At 53.5% G+C, this 15,139-nt stretch overlaps 2 protein-coding genes across 2 annotated transcripts; both read right to left on the bottom strand.

The window, feature by feature from the left end:
- Nucleotides 1-5,693: 5,693 nt before the first annotated feature.
- On the bottom strand, nt 5,694-9,040 carry CCDC194 (coiled-coil domain containing 194; the record flags this gene model as incomplete). The annotated part of the gene is made up of 4 exons (XM_082650974.1): nt 5,694-5,844; nt 6,334-6,466; nt 6,855-6,951; nt 8,717-9,040. 4 exons carry the CDS (start codon nt 9,038-9,040, stop codon nt 5,694-5,696), a joined length of 705 nt encoding a protein of 234 aa, XP_082507100.1.
- Nucleotides 9,041-12,367: 3,327 nt separating this feature from the next.
- Nucleotides 12,368-14,915, bottom strand: BST2 (bone marrow stromal cell antigen 2). The gene is made up of 5 exons (XM_082651690.1): nt 14,509-14,915; nt 13,674-13,728; nt 13,334-13,394; nt 12,948-13,066; nt 12,368-12,698 (listed from the first exon to the last, which is right to left on the bottom strand). The coding sequence occupies exons 1-4, from the start codon at nt 14,773-14,775 to the stop codon at nt 12,967-12,969; spliced, it is 483 nt and encodes a 160-aa protein (XP_082507816.1). The 5' UTR covers nt 14,776-14,915; the 3' UTR covers nt 12,368-12,698; nt 12,948-12,966.
- Nucleotides 14,916-15,139: the final 224 nt, after the last annotated feature.

Consider the following 15,139-nt stretch of genomic DNA (forward strand, 5'->3'; position numbering starts at 1 on the left):
AGTTAACCTTAATAAAAGGTGGTCATTTTTTAAGGTGGGGCTGGATCATGCACAGCCTCTGATGTGAGGCTGGGGAACTGAGACACAGGGGAGGGACACTGTCCCCGCTGTTGTTGCCCTGGGCCTGTGGGATCACCAGGGGAAAGGGGGCATGACAGGGGTAGAGCCTGGGTGACAAGGGTCCAGTTGAGAGCTCAGGCAAGGGGGCAGTGCTTAGGCCAATGCCAGGAGGTGTGACAGTCTTGGTATGAACTTAAGATCTTGGCTATCTTTCACTGTATATTGAAGATGTTGCATATATGTATGTATGAACATGATATCTGTTGTCAAGGGAAAAGAAAGGCAACCATAAACTCCTGGAAAACCAAAAAGCCACTCTAGACCTGATGTGCTACAATTTTGAGCAACCGCCACAGTGTAAGAACAAGAGTTTTCAACATACACACTAATGTCTTTTGTATCAAGCTCAAAAATAACATTCTTTTTGGCAATTTGATCTCACAACTTTGCTTTGTAATGTTTCTTTTTCCAATAATTTGTTTTAAAAGCTAGATTTTTTTTTAAATGGAAAAGGTAATGATGAAACTTCCTCTTTCTGCTCAACATTATGACTTTGAGATTGTTGATTCCTTTTGACCGCTGTTTAGGTTTTCAGCACATACATTACCATAATAATTACCAATGGGCACTTAGACTGTTTCTAAATTTTTTGTTTCAGTGAACAAAATAAGACTTGATATCAAATCTCCACAAGTGAAATTGCTGGGTCCTAAAGCAATAACATTTTACATTTTGACAGCTGTCATCAATTTGTCCTCCAAAGAGGTTGTTTCCATTGACACTCCTGCCAGCAGAATCTAAAATTTCTAAAAACAGACTCTCTGAACACGTTCTGCCTGAATTCCTGGCCAGAAAATTCCAGAGGGAGGAGGTGAGCAACTGGTCTTCGAATTCACATGAGGTCAAATGCATCGAATGAGGTGAGCATTTGGTTTTTCCCTGAAAACCATTTGTCATAGTGACAGGAAATTTTGTGCATGAATCTCTCTGAATTCCTTTGGAGGGACTTCGATTTTAATTATTGTTTTCTAAATTAAAAACAATCCATTTGGTTTCATTTGATTGTTTGGGCAGAGACGGGAAGACTGTCCTGAGGAAGTCAGCTCTGTGTCACTCTGAAGACCGACACTGAAGTTCTCAAGGAGACACGAGGTTTTTAAAAACTCTCACAGAACTTCAGGAAGGTTCTGGAGGAAGCGATATTTCTGGCGAAGAAAAATTTCAGCAAAGTTCAGAAAACCCTCCACTTTTATGCCAACGTGTTTGGGTTTTGGTTAAATGCAAAGGAAATTAAGTTTTTGGGCTTTTGGAGTTGACAGAGGAGGCAAGGAGAGCCCTTTGTGGGCAGGGGAGGGGGAGAGCCTGTCCTCTCTGGGCATCCGTGTTCCTTCCTGAAAAAAGGTGACCCACTTTCTTACCTGGGACTGGGCGCCAACAAGGTCAGGCTGCTGCTGTCGCCAGTGCCCTCCACCCAGCTTGTGCCAGCCACCCCCTTTCCAACCCCCCTCCCATACACTCCTGTTTCTGTAGCCACGGAGGGACCCCAGGGTGACCATGAATAGGGGAGGCCAGGGCAGGGACCTGGGAGAGTGTGCTGGGGACAGGGTGGAGACACAGAGGTAAAGACTTGGAGACAGAGAGACAGACAGAGACTTTGAGTGGTAACTGGACAGGTGGAGACAGGGAGGCACAACAGAGCAAGGGCAGGCTGGGGGCTGGCCCTGTGGGGAGGGAGGCAGGTGGGGTCTGGAAGGCAAGGCAGCTGGGGGATTCTCCGTTCTGGCGGGAGAACCAGATCTGACAGTACCCCTCCTGCTCACACACCTCCCATGGCTCCACATGTCCCCGGCGCTGATTTTCAGTGATCTGGCAGGTATGGCCAAGGGGAAGCTAGCAGAATAAGTGAACAGTAATGATCATATTTTAGGTCCCATTTACAGCCCTTTGTGTGCGTCAGTCCTGGACCCCACAGTGAGGGTCTGAAGTCCCTGGGGCCCCAGACAAGGCAGGGCCAGTCTCCAGCCCTAGCTGACTCCAGAAGGAGAAGCTGTTTCCTGCTCACTTCTGGATTTACGCCAGAGTTGCAGGGGGAGGGGGGTGTCTCAGACCCATCTTCCCTGCCTCTCAAGTTCTGGGCCCTCAGCCAGCAGCAACCAGGTCTGCAGACTGGGGTGACCCCTGGTGGCCAGCAACGGAACAAAGCGGTTAGACTCATCCCTCCCCTCAGCCTCACCTCCTCCTTTTGCGGGGGGGCTTCCAATTCCTCCCCCCACCCCAAGTTGGTCCTCTCCTAGTAAAGGCCCTGATCAGGCACCACCAAGCCACCTCCAAGGTGGATGGGGGGATAATAAACAGGACTGGCTGAGGGGGGATCAGAGTTTCAAGTGCGCTGTTCCCCTCCTTACAGCAGCCTCTTCAGAAATTTTTCAAAACAAATTTTAATTATTTTAAGGGTAATACATGCACATGATTTTTAAAATGCAAACTTTACAAAAAGGTATACAGAGGAGCATGAGACTGCTTCCCCCGCCGATCCCCAGATCCCTGATTCCTTTTCCAGAGGCCACAGCTGTGACCAGTGTTTCCTTCAGAGATATTTGGATAAAAGTTTCCCCCAGCCCCGAATTTTAAAAGACGTACACAAATTATTGATCTCCTGCTTTTTTTTTTTTTTTTTTTTTTGCAGCACGCGGGTCTCTCACTGTTGTGGTCCCTCCCATCGCGGAGCACAGGCTCCAGACGCATAGGCCCGGCGGCCATGGCTCACGGGCGCAGCCGCTCCGCGGCATGTGGGATCTTCCCAGACCGGGGCACGAACCCGCGTCCCCCGCATCGGCAGGCGGATCCCCAACCACTGCGCCATCAGGGAAGCCCTGCTCTCCTGCTTTGTACATTAATGCGTCTCAGAGAAGATCAGCTTTGGCCTTTTTAACAGTTTTATAGTGGGAATTCCTTGGTTGTCCAGTGGTTAGGACTCTGTACTTTCACTGCTGAGGGCGCAGGTACAATCCCTGGTCAGGCAACTAAGATCTGCAAGCCGGGCAGCTTGGCCAAAAACAAAAAATAAAAAAACCCACACAAACCAGTTGTATAGCAGTCCATGGTGTGGATGGACGGACACTCATTTAAACAGTCCCCAACTGATGGACACTGAGGTTGTTTCCAATTTTTTGCAATTACCAAGAATGTGGTAATAATGTCTTCATTTCTCCTCTCCCCCACCCTCATCTTTTTAAAAGTAAACTTTTAATTTTGGAATACGTTTAGATTTACAGAAACTTTGCAGAGATAATACAGAGTCTCTGAATAGCCCTCATGCAGCTTCCTCCAATTTCTCGGTCAAAACTAAGAAATTAATCTTCGTATATTACTATTAACTAAACTCTAGACTTTATTTGATTTCCTAAGTGTTTTTCTGTTCCAGGATCCAACACAGGATTCTCCACTGCATTTAGTCCATCATTTTGTATACATTTAAATATGGTTGTAGATTAAAAAATTTTTTTAATTAAAATAATATGGTTGGGCTTCCCTGGTGGCGCAGTGGTTTAGAGTGCGCCTGCCGATGCAGGGGACACGGGTTCGTGCCCCAATCCGGGAAGATCACACATGCCGCGGAGCAGCTGGGCCCCGTGAGCCATGGCCACTGAGCCTGCGCATCCGGAGCCTGTGCTCCACAACGGGAGAGGCCACAACAGTGAGAGGCCCACGTACCGCAAAAAAAAGAAAATAATAATATGGTTGCAGAAAAATTGCCTCAAGAGGAGTTGATGGGTCAAACAACATGTGCACTTTTAATTTTGAGAGATTCTGGAAAACTGCCGTCCCAAGTGGTTGTATGAATGAGCAGTCCCAACAGCAGTGCCAACACAACGTATTCACAAACTTTTAATTTGTTTTTATTTTTGTCTTTGACAAACTAAAGGGTAGAAAACGATATCACATTTTTTTCAGTTTGCATTTCTTCTCTAGCAGTGAGATTGGGCCCCTTTTTCGTATATTTCGATGACCAGGCTGCCCATGTGCTTTGCCCATTTTCTACTGAGTTATTTTTTGAAAAATTAATGTAGAATAGATCCTTACATAATAAGGAACGTAGTTTATTCCTGGATATAAAAAATTATCTGAAAGGGATTTTTCTTTTCCTCGAAAGGATTTTCTACCTAGTTGTTTAGATATAGGAAAGTTTCCATTGATTCTCTTGGGTTTTCTATATATAGTCATACCAACAGCAGATAATATTATTTCTGAGGCATTCCTGCCAAAAATGCCAATTAATCATGAGGAAACATCACAAAAACCCAAACTCAGACACCACAAAATGACTCGCTTGGGCTTTTTAAAAAATGCCAGTGTCAAAAAAAAAAAAAAAAAAAAAAAGCCAGTGTCATGAAAGGCAAAGACAGATTGAGGAATGTTCCAGATTAATACAATGTGTAAGCCAGGATACTCTTTTGTTACAAAGGACATTATCAGAACAGTTGGAAAAATCTGATTACGGTCTGGAAATTAGAATCTAAGTGTCCATCGATAGATGAATGGATAAAGAAGATGTTTTATATATATATATACACACACACACACACACACAATGGAATATTACTCATAATAGTCTCATAAAAAAGAAATCTTGGGGCTTCCCTGGTGGCGCAGTGGTTGAGAGCCCGCCTGCCGATGCAGGGGACACGGGTTCGTGTCCCGGTCCGGGAAGATCCCACATGCCGCGAAGCGGCTGGGCCCGTGAGCCATGGCCGCTGAGCCTGCGCGTCTGGAGCCTGTGCTCCGCAACGGGAAAGGCCACAACAGTGAGAGGCCCACCTACCACAAAAAAAAAAAAAAAAAAGAAATCTTGCCATTTCAACGACATGGATGGATCTAGAGGATATTACGTTAACTGAAATAAGTCAGGCTGAGAAAGACAAATACCGTATAATCTCACTTACATGCAACTGTTGCTATTTTGATGACCTTTTCAGAATTTTTCTCATTTGATCCATTTAGTATGGCGAATTTTATTACCAGACTTCCAAATATTGAACCATCTCTGCACCTCAGGCATAAGTCACTTTGTTATGGTGTATCTTAAAAACGTGTTACTTGGTTCTTTGCTAAAATTCCATTTGGGAGTTTTGTACCCTCTTCATAGGGAGAGGGGTCTGTAGTTTTCCTATTGTGCCATTTTTGTCAGCTTTTGATGTCAAGGATATGCTGGCTCTCACCATTCCAATTACTCATCTTACAGGCAAGGTAAACTGAGGACCAGAGAGGAGAAGTAACCCCTTCAGGTCACTCCCAGGTCAGGGCTGGACCCTAAGTCCTCACGTCTGTGCGATGAGGGCAACACTGTCCTTGTCCTTAGAGGGGACTTAAGTCCCAGCTCTGCACTATCTCACCTTGTGACCAAATGGACCTTAATTTCCCCATCTGCAAAATAAGCACTAGATGGTCAAAGAGAGAGGGTCGGGTCTTCTTTCTGCACAGTTTCCGTTCAGGACGGCTGTCGGTCGAAAGCTGAGCGTTGAATGGGTGTCGACTGAGCATCTCATCTAGCGTGGGTACCTCTGTAACTGTCCCAGCAGGGCCCCCAGTGTCTGTCCTCCTGGCCTCGAGCCCTGATCCAGCTGGGGTCTGACTCACCCCCTTGCGCGCCGCGCTGGTCGCCTGCAACCCCCGGAGGTTCCCGGGCGAGAGCGCGAGCGGGGGTTGGGCCGAGGTCGGGACCCGGAGCGGGTCCGGGGGTGTGGCACTCTGCGCTGGGGGCCCGTCTGGGCTTCCAGGGCGTAACTGCCGGGAAGGAGGGAGGGTCCCGTCAGCACCTGGACCCCCCTTCCCCAGAGACCCTCCAGCATTCTTCCGCCTTTGCTGGGAACGCCCCCTCCCCAGAGATCCCATGCTCCAGGATCCCTCATCCCTTCTCCGCCCCTGGCCATTTCCAGGACCCCTCCCCACGGACTCCCAGCCTTTTCCCCAGAAGCTCCGCCTCCAGGCCCCTCACTCGGTACTCGATTTTTCTTGCATCCTCCACTTGCACTCCCCGCCCTCCCCTGAGCCCCCAATATGCGCCCGACCCCAGGGACCCATGCCTCCAGAGTGCCAGCGCTAACGTGGGGGATTCCCGTCCCCAAAGAGCGCCTCCCCCGCCCCCCAGGTTCGCCCCCCAGGTTCTAATGCCTGACCTTCAGGAGGGCCTTGACTCTCCACAAGGCCCCGCCCACATGGGCAGGGGCATGGGCTCGCCCTCCCCCGGACCCTTCCCGCCCACTCCTTACTCACACGTGCTCGCGCAGCGTCGCCTCCCGGGCTGCGCAGGCTTCGCTCTCGGCCTCCGCCGCGCTCGCGCGCCGCTGCACCGCGTCCAGCCGCTGCGCAGACTCCGTGGCCGCCGCCTCCCAGCGCGCCAGGGCTTCTGCGGGCGCAGGGGGCAGGATCAAGCTGGAGACCAGGCTCCTACCCCTCGCACACCAGCTACGAATTCATAGTCTGCCTACTATTTGCGTGGTTTGTTTTATTTGAATTAAGTTTGTGTGCTGTTTGCCTGACCTTTACGTGTCATTTGCATAGCTTTTCATAGGTTTACATTACTTTGGGGAGTCTCTACACAGCGTGTGCACATTTTGTTGTATTTGCATTGTTCTCTGCATTCGCATGACCTTTGCATATTATGCGCATTTCTTTCACAAGTTTTCGCGTTCGTCTGCTTTACGTTTGCACCTGTACGTGTCATTTGCGTAGCTGGGAACCTTCTAGGCTCCTCCCACCTCTAGCCCTGCCCACCACTTTGCACCCCAACACACCTGTCAGCGCCCCGTTCTCTGCCCCCATCTGGGTCCCCTGAGCCTTGGCCTCGTCCATCTCAGTCTTCAGTGTCATCAGTTGGGTCTGAAGCCGACTCTGCGGAGTGGAGGGGAAGTGAGGGGGGGAGGGGGGGAGGGGAGAAGGAGTGAATTGACCCCGCCCTTTCTAGGGGAGACTGAGACTACACTGGTGTTCCTTGAGCTTTATTTGGATCTTTGGGGGTCCTGTAGTTGTAAAACACAGAAGTGGCCTCTGAAGTCTGGGGTACCGAGTGGTGACAGGTGCCTGCCTGGAAGAAGTTCTCTGTCCAGGTCATCCGGCCCCTACTCCAGGCCAACTAGATGTAGAAAAGGTTTAGCTCTGCCGACAGGATCTGGTTCCAATCCTAGCTATGTCTAGACTCGCGGACTGGGGTTTCAGACCAGCACAAGCCAATTTGGTGGTTGACAATTGGGTTTCAAGGGTATACTTAGTCACCTCTGTGAGACTGTTACAGTAGAAGTGGAAAATGGGGTTTTTCTTTCCTACTAACAAGCCGGGAAAACAAAGGAATGAGTGAATGGCTATCGAAACAGCAAAAGCAGGTCTATAAAAGTTAAGCAATTCTAGTTTCACTTTAACTGTTACTAATCTGTAGTGCATGCAACTAGAATTGTCCTACACAAAGCTAATTCCTTAATCACTCTCTGTGAATTATATCCTGCACCTGGCATTCTTTTCTCCCACACTCCCTTGTAACACTCCCTTGTAGCTTTCTTCATTTCAGAGAGGAGGTCACCAGCGATAATCTTGGAGATGACCAGACCCAGTTACAGAGCTGCCTGATGTCTGCTGTGGCCGTTTTGAAATTTCCCAGAAGAAAGAATGCAAGTCCATCACTTCCTTGATCCTTATCACCTACCCCAGACTACAAGCCCTGACTGTAAGACTTCTCCCTATTCCCCCAGAGAGGGGGGCACAGTTTTTTTTGAGGTGCTAGCCTGCCGTGTTCCCTCTTTGCCTGGCAAAGAAATAAAGCTACTCTCTATTTCCTCCAAAAACTCTGTCTCCGTATTTCTATTTGGTACCAGGGTACAGAGGCCGAGATTTTGGCAACAAGACATTCTGCAAAACCACTGGCCTGGCTTCCTTGGAGAAGACTCCATGGAGAGGCAGAGACAGAATTTGAACCCAGTGCAGGCTGCTGTTAACCTCGGCTACCCCAGGCCTTTCCCTCAGGCAGTCAGGAAAGTTGTAGGGATGAATTTTCAAAAGGCATGAATTTTCAAAAATTCATACACTGCCCAACCTCTGCTGCGCCTGGGACACAGGGGTACACAGTAGTTACTCAATAAATGTGAACGGTTGGGACTCTGAGGATGATTCTTCTGCGAGGTCCAGGGCTGGGAAGGGTTAAGGAAGAGTTTGAAGGGGTTGGCAGGAGGAAAAGGGAGGACCTGGCTGGTACCTCCCCCAAGAGGCCAACTTTAGCCTCCTAATTACAGGTGACATGAATGTCCCTCTCTCAAAATAGGGCTGCTGTACACTGGCTGGGAGGTGGGATGTTGAGTGGGTACCTAGGGGGAGGGTTAGCACAGGGCCTCCCCAGGTGGGCTTAGGGGTCTGAGGCTTCCCTAGCCTCCACCAGTGATTTGGCAAATAGCAGAGGACAGTGACACCTTCTTGGTCAGAAGGTAGACTCAGGGCTGAACTGGCATTGTAGGAGTTGGAAGGAATTACGTGTATATTCTTATTTGCCTCCCTCAATTGAAGAATGGCGGAAACCAAGGCACAGGGCGGCGGGGGGGGAGCCCCAGGGATGTGTGTGCACCCTCTCCCCCCCATATTCTGGATTCCCCAGCCCCCCACCCTGCCCACCTACCTGGCGGCCCTCACAGGCCCTTAGGGCCTCCTCCAGCTCCTGTCGGACACCCTCGGCCTGGTTCAACTGCCTGGTCAGGGCCTCCTCGCGCTGGGCAGCCTCTGCCAGCCGGCGCCGAAGTTCCTCGACCTCGGGCTCCAGGTCTCCAGGCGGCGCGGTGGTGTTGGCCCCTGGCTCTGGGCAGCGAGGCCTCCGGGAGGCCGAGGCGGCCAGATTCCAGGCCAGCAGGGCTGCTCCAGCCGCCACCGCTGCCAGGAACACAGCGGCCCCGCACAGGGCGAACACTCGCCAGGCGCGCCCTGGCTCCGGCCCCGGCTCGGCCATACCGCCGTCCACAGCTCTGGCCCCAGACGGCCACGAGCATTTAATTGGCACCTTGGGGCTCCAGGGACACCCACGGTTCCGCCCTGCCTGGCGGTGGCTTCGAGTTTGTTGGGAGGGGCTGGACCCACGCCAAGGGCCAGCCCAGATTAGTGGAGCCCAAGACAGGACTGGGGGGTCCTGGATTCCAGTCTGACATCTGCACCCCACGTGACCCTCTGAGCCTCAGTTTCCCACTCTGTGAAGCGGAGATGACAGTAGCTCCTGCCCCGTAGGGCTTTGTGGGAATCACTTGAGTACATCTGCGCAAAGCACCCATTTGCACAGGGGGTGCTTGGCGAGGGTCTGGGGGTATATTGTCCCCATTCTGTTCATGGAATGACCAAGCCTAGAAGACGGGAGGCTACTCGAGCAATTGAGGTTGGCCTGGCTCAGGCTGCCACACTTTTTGTGGCTGGCTGTGAGGACCAGAGGGTAGACGCAAGGGTGGATCCGTCCCATCTCCCTGCCCGTTCTCCACTAGGCCACCAGGGGGAGACCTTACAACGTGAATAGATCCAGGCGCGTTCACACCGTTCCCCAGACTTCCCTCGGAGTCAAATCCTCTTCCTCCCCCTCCGCCCTCTTTCCCCTTATTTCCTCTTGGCCCGCCTCCATTTCCACCTCCCTTTCCTCCTCTTCCTCCACCCTACTCCCTCTCTTTTTCTCTTCCCCCTCTATCTCCCCGTCTTACCCCTCCCCCCTTTCTAATCCCTCCCCCTCCTCTTCCTCCCCAGCAAGACCCCTAGCAGGTCTTTGATGTCACTTCCTGCTCTTAGCTGCCTCCTGCCCTCCTCAGCGCTCTTCACGCCAGCGCATTCCTACCCCAGGGCTGCCTGAGAGCCCTCTCCTCCCTCTTTGCCCAGTTAACAGTTCCTACCAGCTCTCCCCTGTCCACCAGTATGTCTCCTCCTCCAGAACCCTCCCCCTTCCCCACTAACTCAGGCCCCCCCTTTTTTTTTTTTTTTTTTTTTTGCAGTACGCGGGCCTCTCACTGTTGTGGCCTCTCTCGTTGTGGAGCACAGGCTCCGGACGCCCAGGCTCAGCGGCCATGGCTCACGGGCCCAGCCGCTCCGTGGCATGTGGGATCTTCCCGGACCGGGGCACGAACCCGTGTCCTCTGCATCGGCAGGCGGACTCTCAACCACTGCGCCACCAGGGAAGCCCTCAGGCCCCTTTTGATCAGCTCTCTCAGCTCTGCTGTCATTTTACCTGTGTGTGATTCCTGGCTGCCTCCCCCATCAGACTGGGTGAGCCCCTAGAAAGCAAAGCCTGCACCTGCCCTGTTCACACTGTTCACAGGCCACCGCGTGGGCCTGGCACACAGTAGTTGGCAGAAGTGTGAGCTGAGTGAACACTATGAACTAGAATCTGTGTCCCTCCCTGACCTGCCCAGCCCCCCGCCCCCCCAATTCCACATTAAGAAACCAGAGCCCAGAGAGGCTAAGTCTCAGGCCAGGGACACACAGCAGCCACAGGTCACTGCCAGATTCCTGCTGAAGCTGGAATCCCCCCAACAGCCAGCCAGGGAAGAGGGGCCTTTTTAGGAAAGAGAGACATTTATACCCTAGCCATTGGGTGGGAATTTAGGGGAAGAAATTGAGCAGGTCAAACCCATAATATTGGGGCAAATCTGCCCCCTCCAACAGCGAAACGCAGCCCAGGTATGGTGGGGGTGGGAGGCGGAGCTGTTTTGGGACTTTCCAGTAGCCCAAGCTGGGAGCTGGGGGGAAGGATGTTGAGTGGGGATGGGAAAGGACTGAGGTCATGTGAGAAAGGTCTGCTTCCCGGCAATCAAGAGAACCTGCTGGAAGCAGAGGGTTCCAATGCCTGAGCAGCTGAGAAACCCTGAGCGAGTCCAGTCACTCCTCTCGACCTCAGTTTCCTCATCTGTTAGATGGGGCTGCCGATGGGGGTGGTGGTGAAATGACTCAGTCATTGTAAAGGGACTCCATGGGTGCGCCTGCTGAGTCCCCCTGTGAGCTGGGGACACTCACAGAACTGACGGGCACCCAAGCCTCACCTTCTAGAGCTGAGGTTCTCACCGGAATTGATTCTGCCCCCCAGGGGAAACTTGGTAATGTCTAGGGGCATTTTTTTGTTGTCACAACCTCGGGGTAAGGTGCTCTGGGCCTCTAGTGGGCGGAAGCCAGGGATACTGCTCAACGTGCTACAGTGCCCAGGGCAGGCCCCACAGCAGAGAATGGTCCAGTCCAAATGTCAAGAGTTTGGAGGCCGAGAAACCCTGTTCTAGAACTTCAGAGCGGGAAGCTGGTGCTCCGAGCAGGAGGTAGAGACTAGCTGAGGCCATGAGGCAGGAAGGAACTTGACAAATCAAAATGCAGAGAAATTGTCACAGGGGGTGGAGCAAGAGGAAGTTAGGGGCTGGGGGTGGGGCCGGGGGGGGGTGTCAGGGGGGCCTGTGGCAGGGATGGGGTTTGGGGGTCCCTGGGAGGGCAGCGGGAGCCATGGAGGGGGGGCCCGACCATCTGGGCTCGGGACCATGGTGAGGGCAGTGCAGAATTCTGGGAATTCTGGGCAGATGCAAGGGACCTGCCCCCACCCCCAGCCACGCACAAGAAGTTGCCCGGACAATAGTCAGGATTCCAGGGGAACTCGGAGGAAGGAAGATAACAGAGGAGGAAGGAATTATGGGCCATGGGAGGATCCAAGAAAGTGGGTTGAAGGGTTTATCAGATGGTAGGCTTCAATTTTGAACACCTTCCAATTTTTTTTTTTTTTTTTTGGCGGTGCCACGCATCTTGCGGGATCTCAGTTCCCCAACCAAGGATTGAACCCGGGCCACGGCAGTGAAAGCTCAAAATCCTAACCACTAGGCCACCAGGGGACTCCCAGTGGCCTTCAATTTTGAGAAGAAGAGAGGCTCTCTGGAGGAGGGGGCATTGTGACACAGGCCTGTGTGTGTCTGCAGATGCAGGTTTGATTCCAGCCCTGCACTTTCTGTGGGAAGGGATTGGGAACCAGGACAAAGTGTCCCTCACCACAGCCTCGGTTTCCTCATGGGACCGCTGCCATCAGAAGATCCCGGTGAGGAGATGAGAGCAGAACACTGCAGGCGAGCTGATGAGGGTGTAGAGTTCTTTAAGATGATCCAAATGGACAAGAGGGCTGGGGAGGCAGTGGGGTGGTGGCTGCCAGAACCGCAGGGATTCCTGAGAACATTCTAGAGCAGGGAAAGCTGGATGTGGATGTCAATGGGTGTCCACCCTGGCCCGCAGGGCAGCCCCCAGATGCTTGGGGGTGACACAGTAACACTCCAAAAACTTGAGAGAAAAGTTTCCCCCCCCCAGAGGGGTGTTTACTTTTTCGGAGCCCAAAGACCCCAGAAGAAAGTGACTTTCTAGAAACCGTGTCAGCAAGAAGCAGGCGCCCCACCTTCCACCCCCATGCCCTCCTCAGCTCTAGGGCAGCCTTGGGCCAACTCCGCTACTTCTCCATGCCCAAGGTATCCCTCCAGAGCTGCCCCATGGACCCCTTAGGCTACCCCATCCCCCCTCTCCTCCCCACAGCCGTGTTGCCATGTGGTCCCCTCAGAACGGGCCAGGTCAGGAAGCCTCAAAGGGGGAAGCAGAGAGGGAACCGGACCAGTCCAGGTTGTGGCCTAAAAGACATCAAAACAGGGACTCAGAGGCAGATGCAACACGGGCTCAGCGCCCTCAAGCCCTGCCCCGCTCCAGGACCGCCCCCCCCACCCCCTCCCTGCTCACTGGGCTCTCCCTCCCTCTCCAAGATTCTTCTCCTTGGTGCCCAGCCCTCTGCCCCGCAGGTAGGCCACCTCCCCAGACCGTGACCCATCCCCGACTCCCATCCTTTCCCAGTTTTCTTTTCCCCGGAGCTGCCCCCTCCTTACCGGCCGGCTTTCTGGGACCTCAGATCAGCAGAGCCTCGAGGACCACGACCACGACCACAGCAAACAGGACGCTCGAGCAGCTAGAAGAGTTGTTCTCAGCTGAGGCCTCACTCCCTCTTCTGGAGTAGAGATCGGGACAATTCAGACAACTGCCAAGCCGGCTCCAGCAGCTGGAGGCTGCGCCCCTAAGAATCTCCACTCCTCCCCCACCAAGTCACTGGGGAGGAGAGCTGGCAGCGGCCACCCCATGGCTGTGTGACACACGGGACAAGGCTGGGACTTAAACTTTGCCCCCTGAGCAACGGGGTTTTTCGAAGCCAAGGGGGTCGCGAGTCTTCGGGGTGGGGTGAAAGGGGAGTGGCCAGTGGGGGGGGGTCGTCTCGGACCTTAGTCGCTGCACCTCCGCCAAAGTGTCCTCCAGTTTCTGCTTCAAAATCTTGACCTCTCCTGGTGGGGTCGGGTACAGAATCGAGGGGCGCGTCAACACACTGACCACGCCCACTCACCTGGCTCCAACCCGGGACATGTCCCCGCCTCTAGCCCCGCCCTCATTCAACCCACGCTGGGAAACCTGGCGTGCTCCCCCCTCCCCTACTCCAAATGGAATCTGGTCCCATCCCTCCCTCCCGACCCCAACCCTGGGACCCTCCCTCCTTAGTCCTTTTCAATAACTGGCCCACCCCTCCGAGCCCCGTCCGTGGAACGCTGGCCTTGTGCTTTTCTCACCCTGAAGCTCTGCCACCTGTGCCTGCTCCATCTTCAGAGAATCCCTCAGGGTCACCTGCGACGCGGGGGTGGGGGTGGGGTGTGGGAAACTGGACTTCTGTCCTTGGGCCCTGGACCCCTCCTTAAGCCCTGGGATCAGAGGAGCTTTGGTCCAAACCCCCTTCAGTTTCCACTCCGACCGTCCCCTGCACCTCAGTCTCCCACCTTGAAGAGTGGCCATAACCCCCACCCTCCCAGGGCCACTGATAAGGGTGTGATCCTCGAAATGGGAGTTTTGAGGCCCTCCCCAAGAGAATTTGGAAGCTCCCCATGCCCAAACTCTAGGAGCAGTTTCCAGATCCCCCGGGGCTATTGCCCAAGAAGATTGAGAGGTCCTCCCAAAACCAGAACACAGGGGGGATTTCGGAGTCCAAGTAGAGGACCAGTGGGAGTTTCAAGGTTCCCGCATATCAGGACACAGATGAAAATTCCAGAGTCTCTCAGGATGCGGTGGAAGTATCAAGAGCCTCTTTCTCTGGGACCTGGTGAGGTCCCGATCCCAACCCCTAGGGGGGGCTTCTGCTCCCCCAAGACTGGGGCCCGAGGGGAGTTTCTAGCTCCCACACCCCAGTGCCCTGGAGTCTGGAGGTTCCCCCATATCCTAGCAGGGATACTGAGGCCCCTGCTCTAGGGAGCACCCCACCCCACACTAGCACCCTGGAGAGAGTTTACAGGTCTCCAAACCCTGGTGGGTGCATCCAGGGGGGAGTTTTAAGGTCTATCTTGATCTCCACGTAGACCCTGTAAGAACCCCCCCGCAAGGACAGGGCCCTCTCTAGGGGGTGCAGTGGCTTACCACCGTCTGGTTGCAGGTGGCGGCCTGGACCTCCATCTTCTGTAAGACTTCCTGGGCCTGGGTTAGCTGGTGCTGCACGTACCGAGTGCGGTTCTGACACTCCTGCTCTGCTTGGAGGCCATCCGTGCAGTGCTTGCTGTTGGCCCTGACAGCGAAGATGACCAAGGGTACAAGTAGAGCCATCAGAATCACCAGGAGCAGCAGGAAGCACAGGCACCGCGGCAGCTTGCAGCAGCGCAGCACCGACTCATTCAGGTGGTCAACCATGGGCACAGGGCTGTAGTGATACAAAGTAGTGCCCTCCAGCTCTGTCCGTAGGGAGTCTGGATGGGAGTTAGGGGAGGGCGCTGGAACCTCTTCTGGGCTGGGGCTACCCCCTTATTAGCATAGGAGCTGTGCTGACCAATGACAAGTTCCAGGAGGATCCTCTGACTTGGAGATATTGGAATGAGGGCATCTAAAGGCAGAGCAGAGCCCAGGCTTTCTGTTTCGGTTTCCTTTTTCCCTTTCTCAGAAAAAGAGGTGGGTTGTTTCTGCCTAAGTATGGCCTCGGGACTTTCTGGGTTGGTTGCTGGCCAGTGAGATCCTGTGGGAGGGGAGCTGGGGCTACCTGCGACACCCCATCTCAAGT

Source organism: Grampus griseus (assembly GCF_964374135.1).
Source record: "Grampus griseus genome assembly, chromosome: 3".
Lineage (NCBI taxonomy): Eukaryota > Metazoa > Chordata > Mammalia > Artiodactyla > Delphinidae > Grampus > Grampus griseus.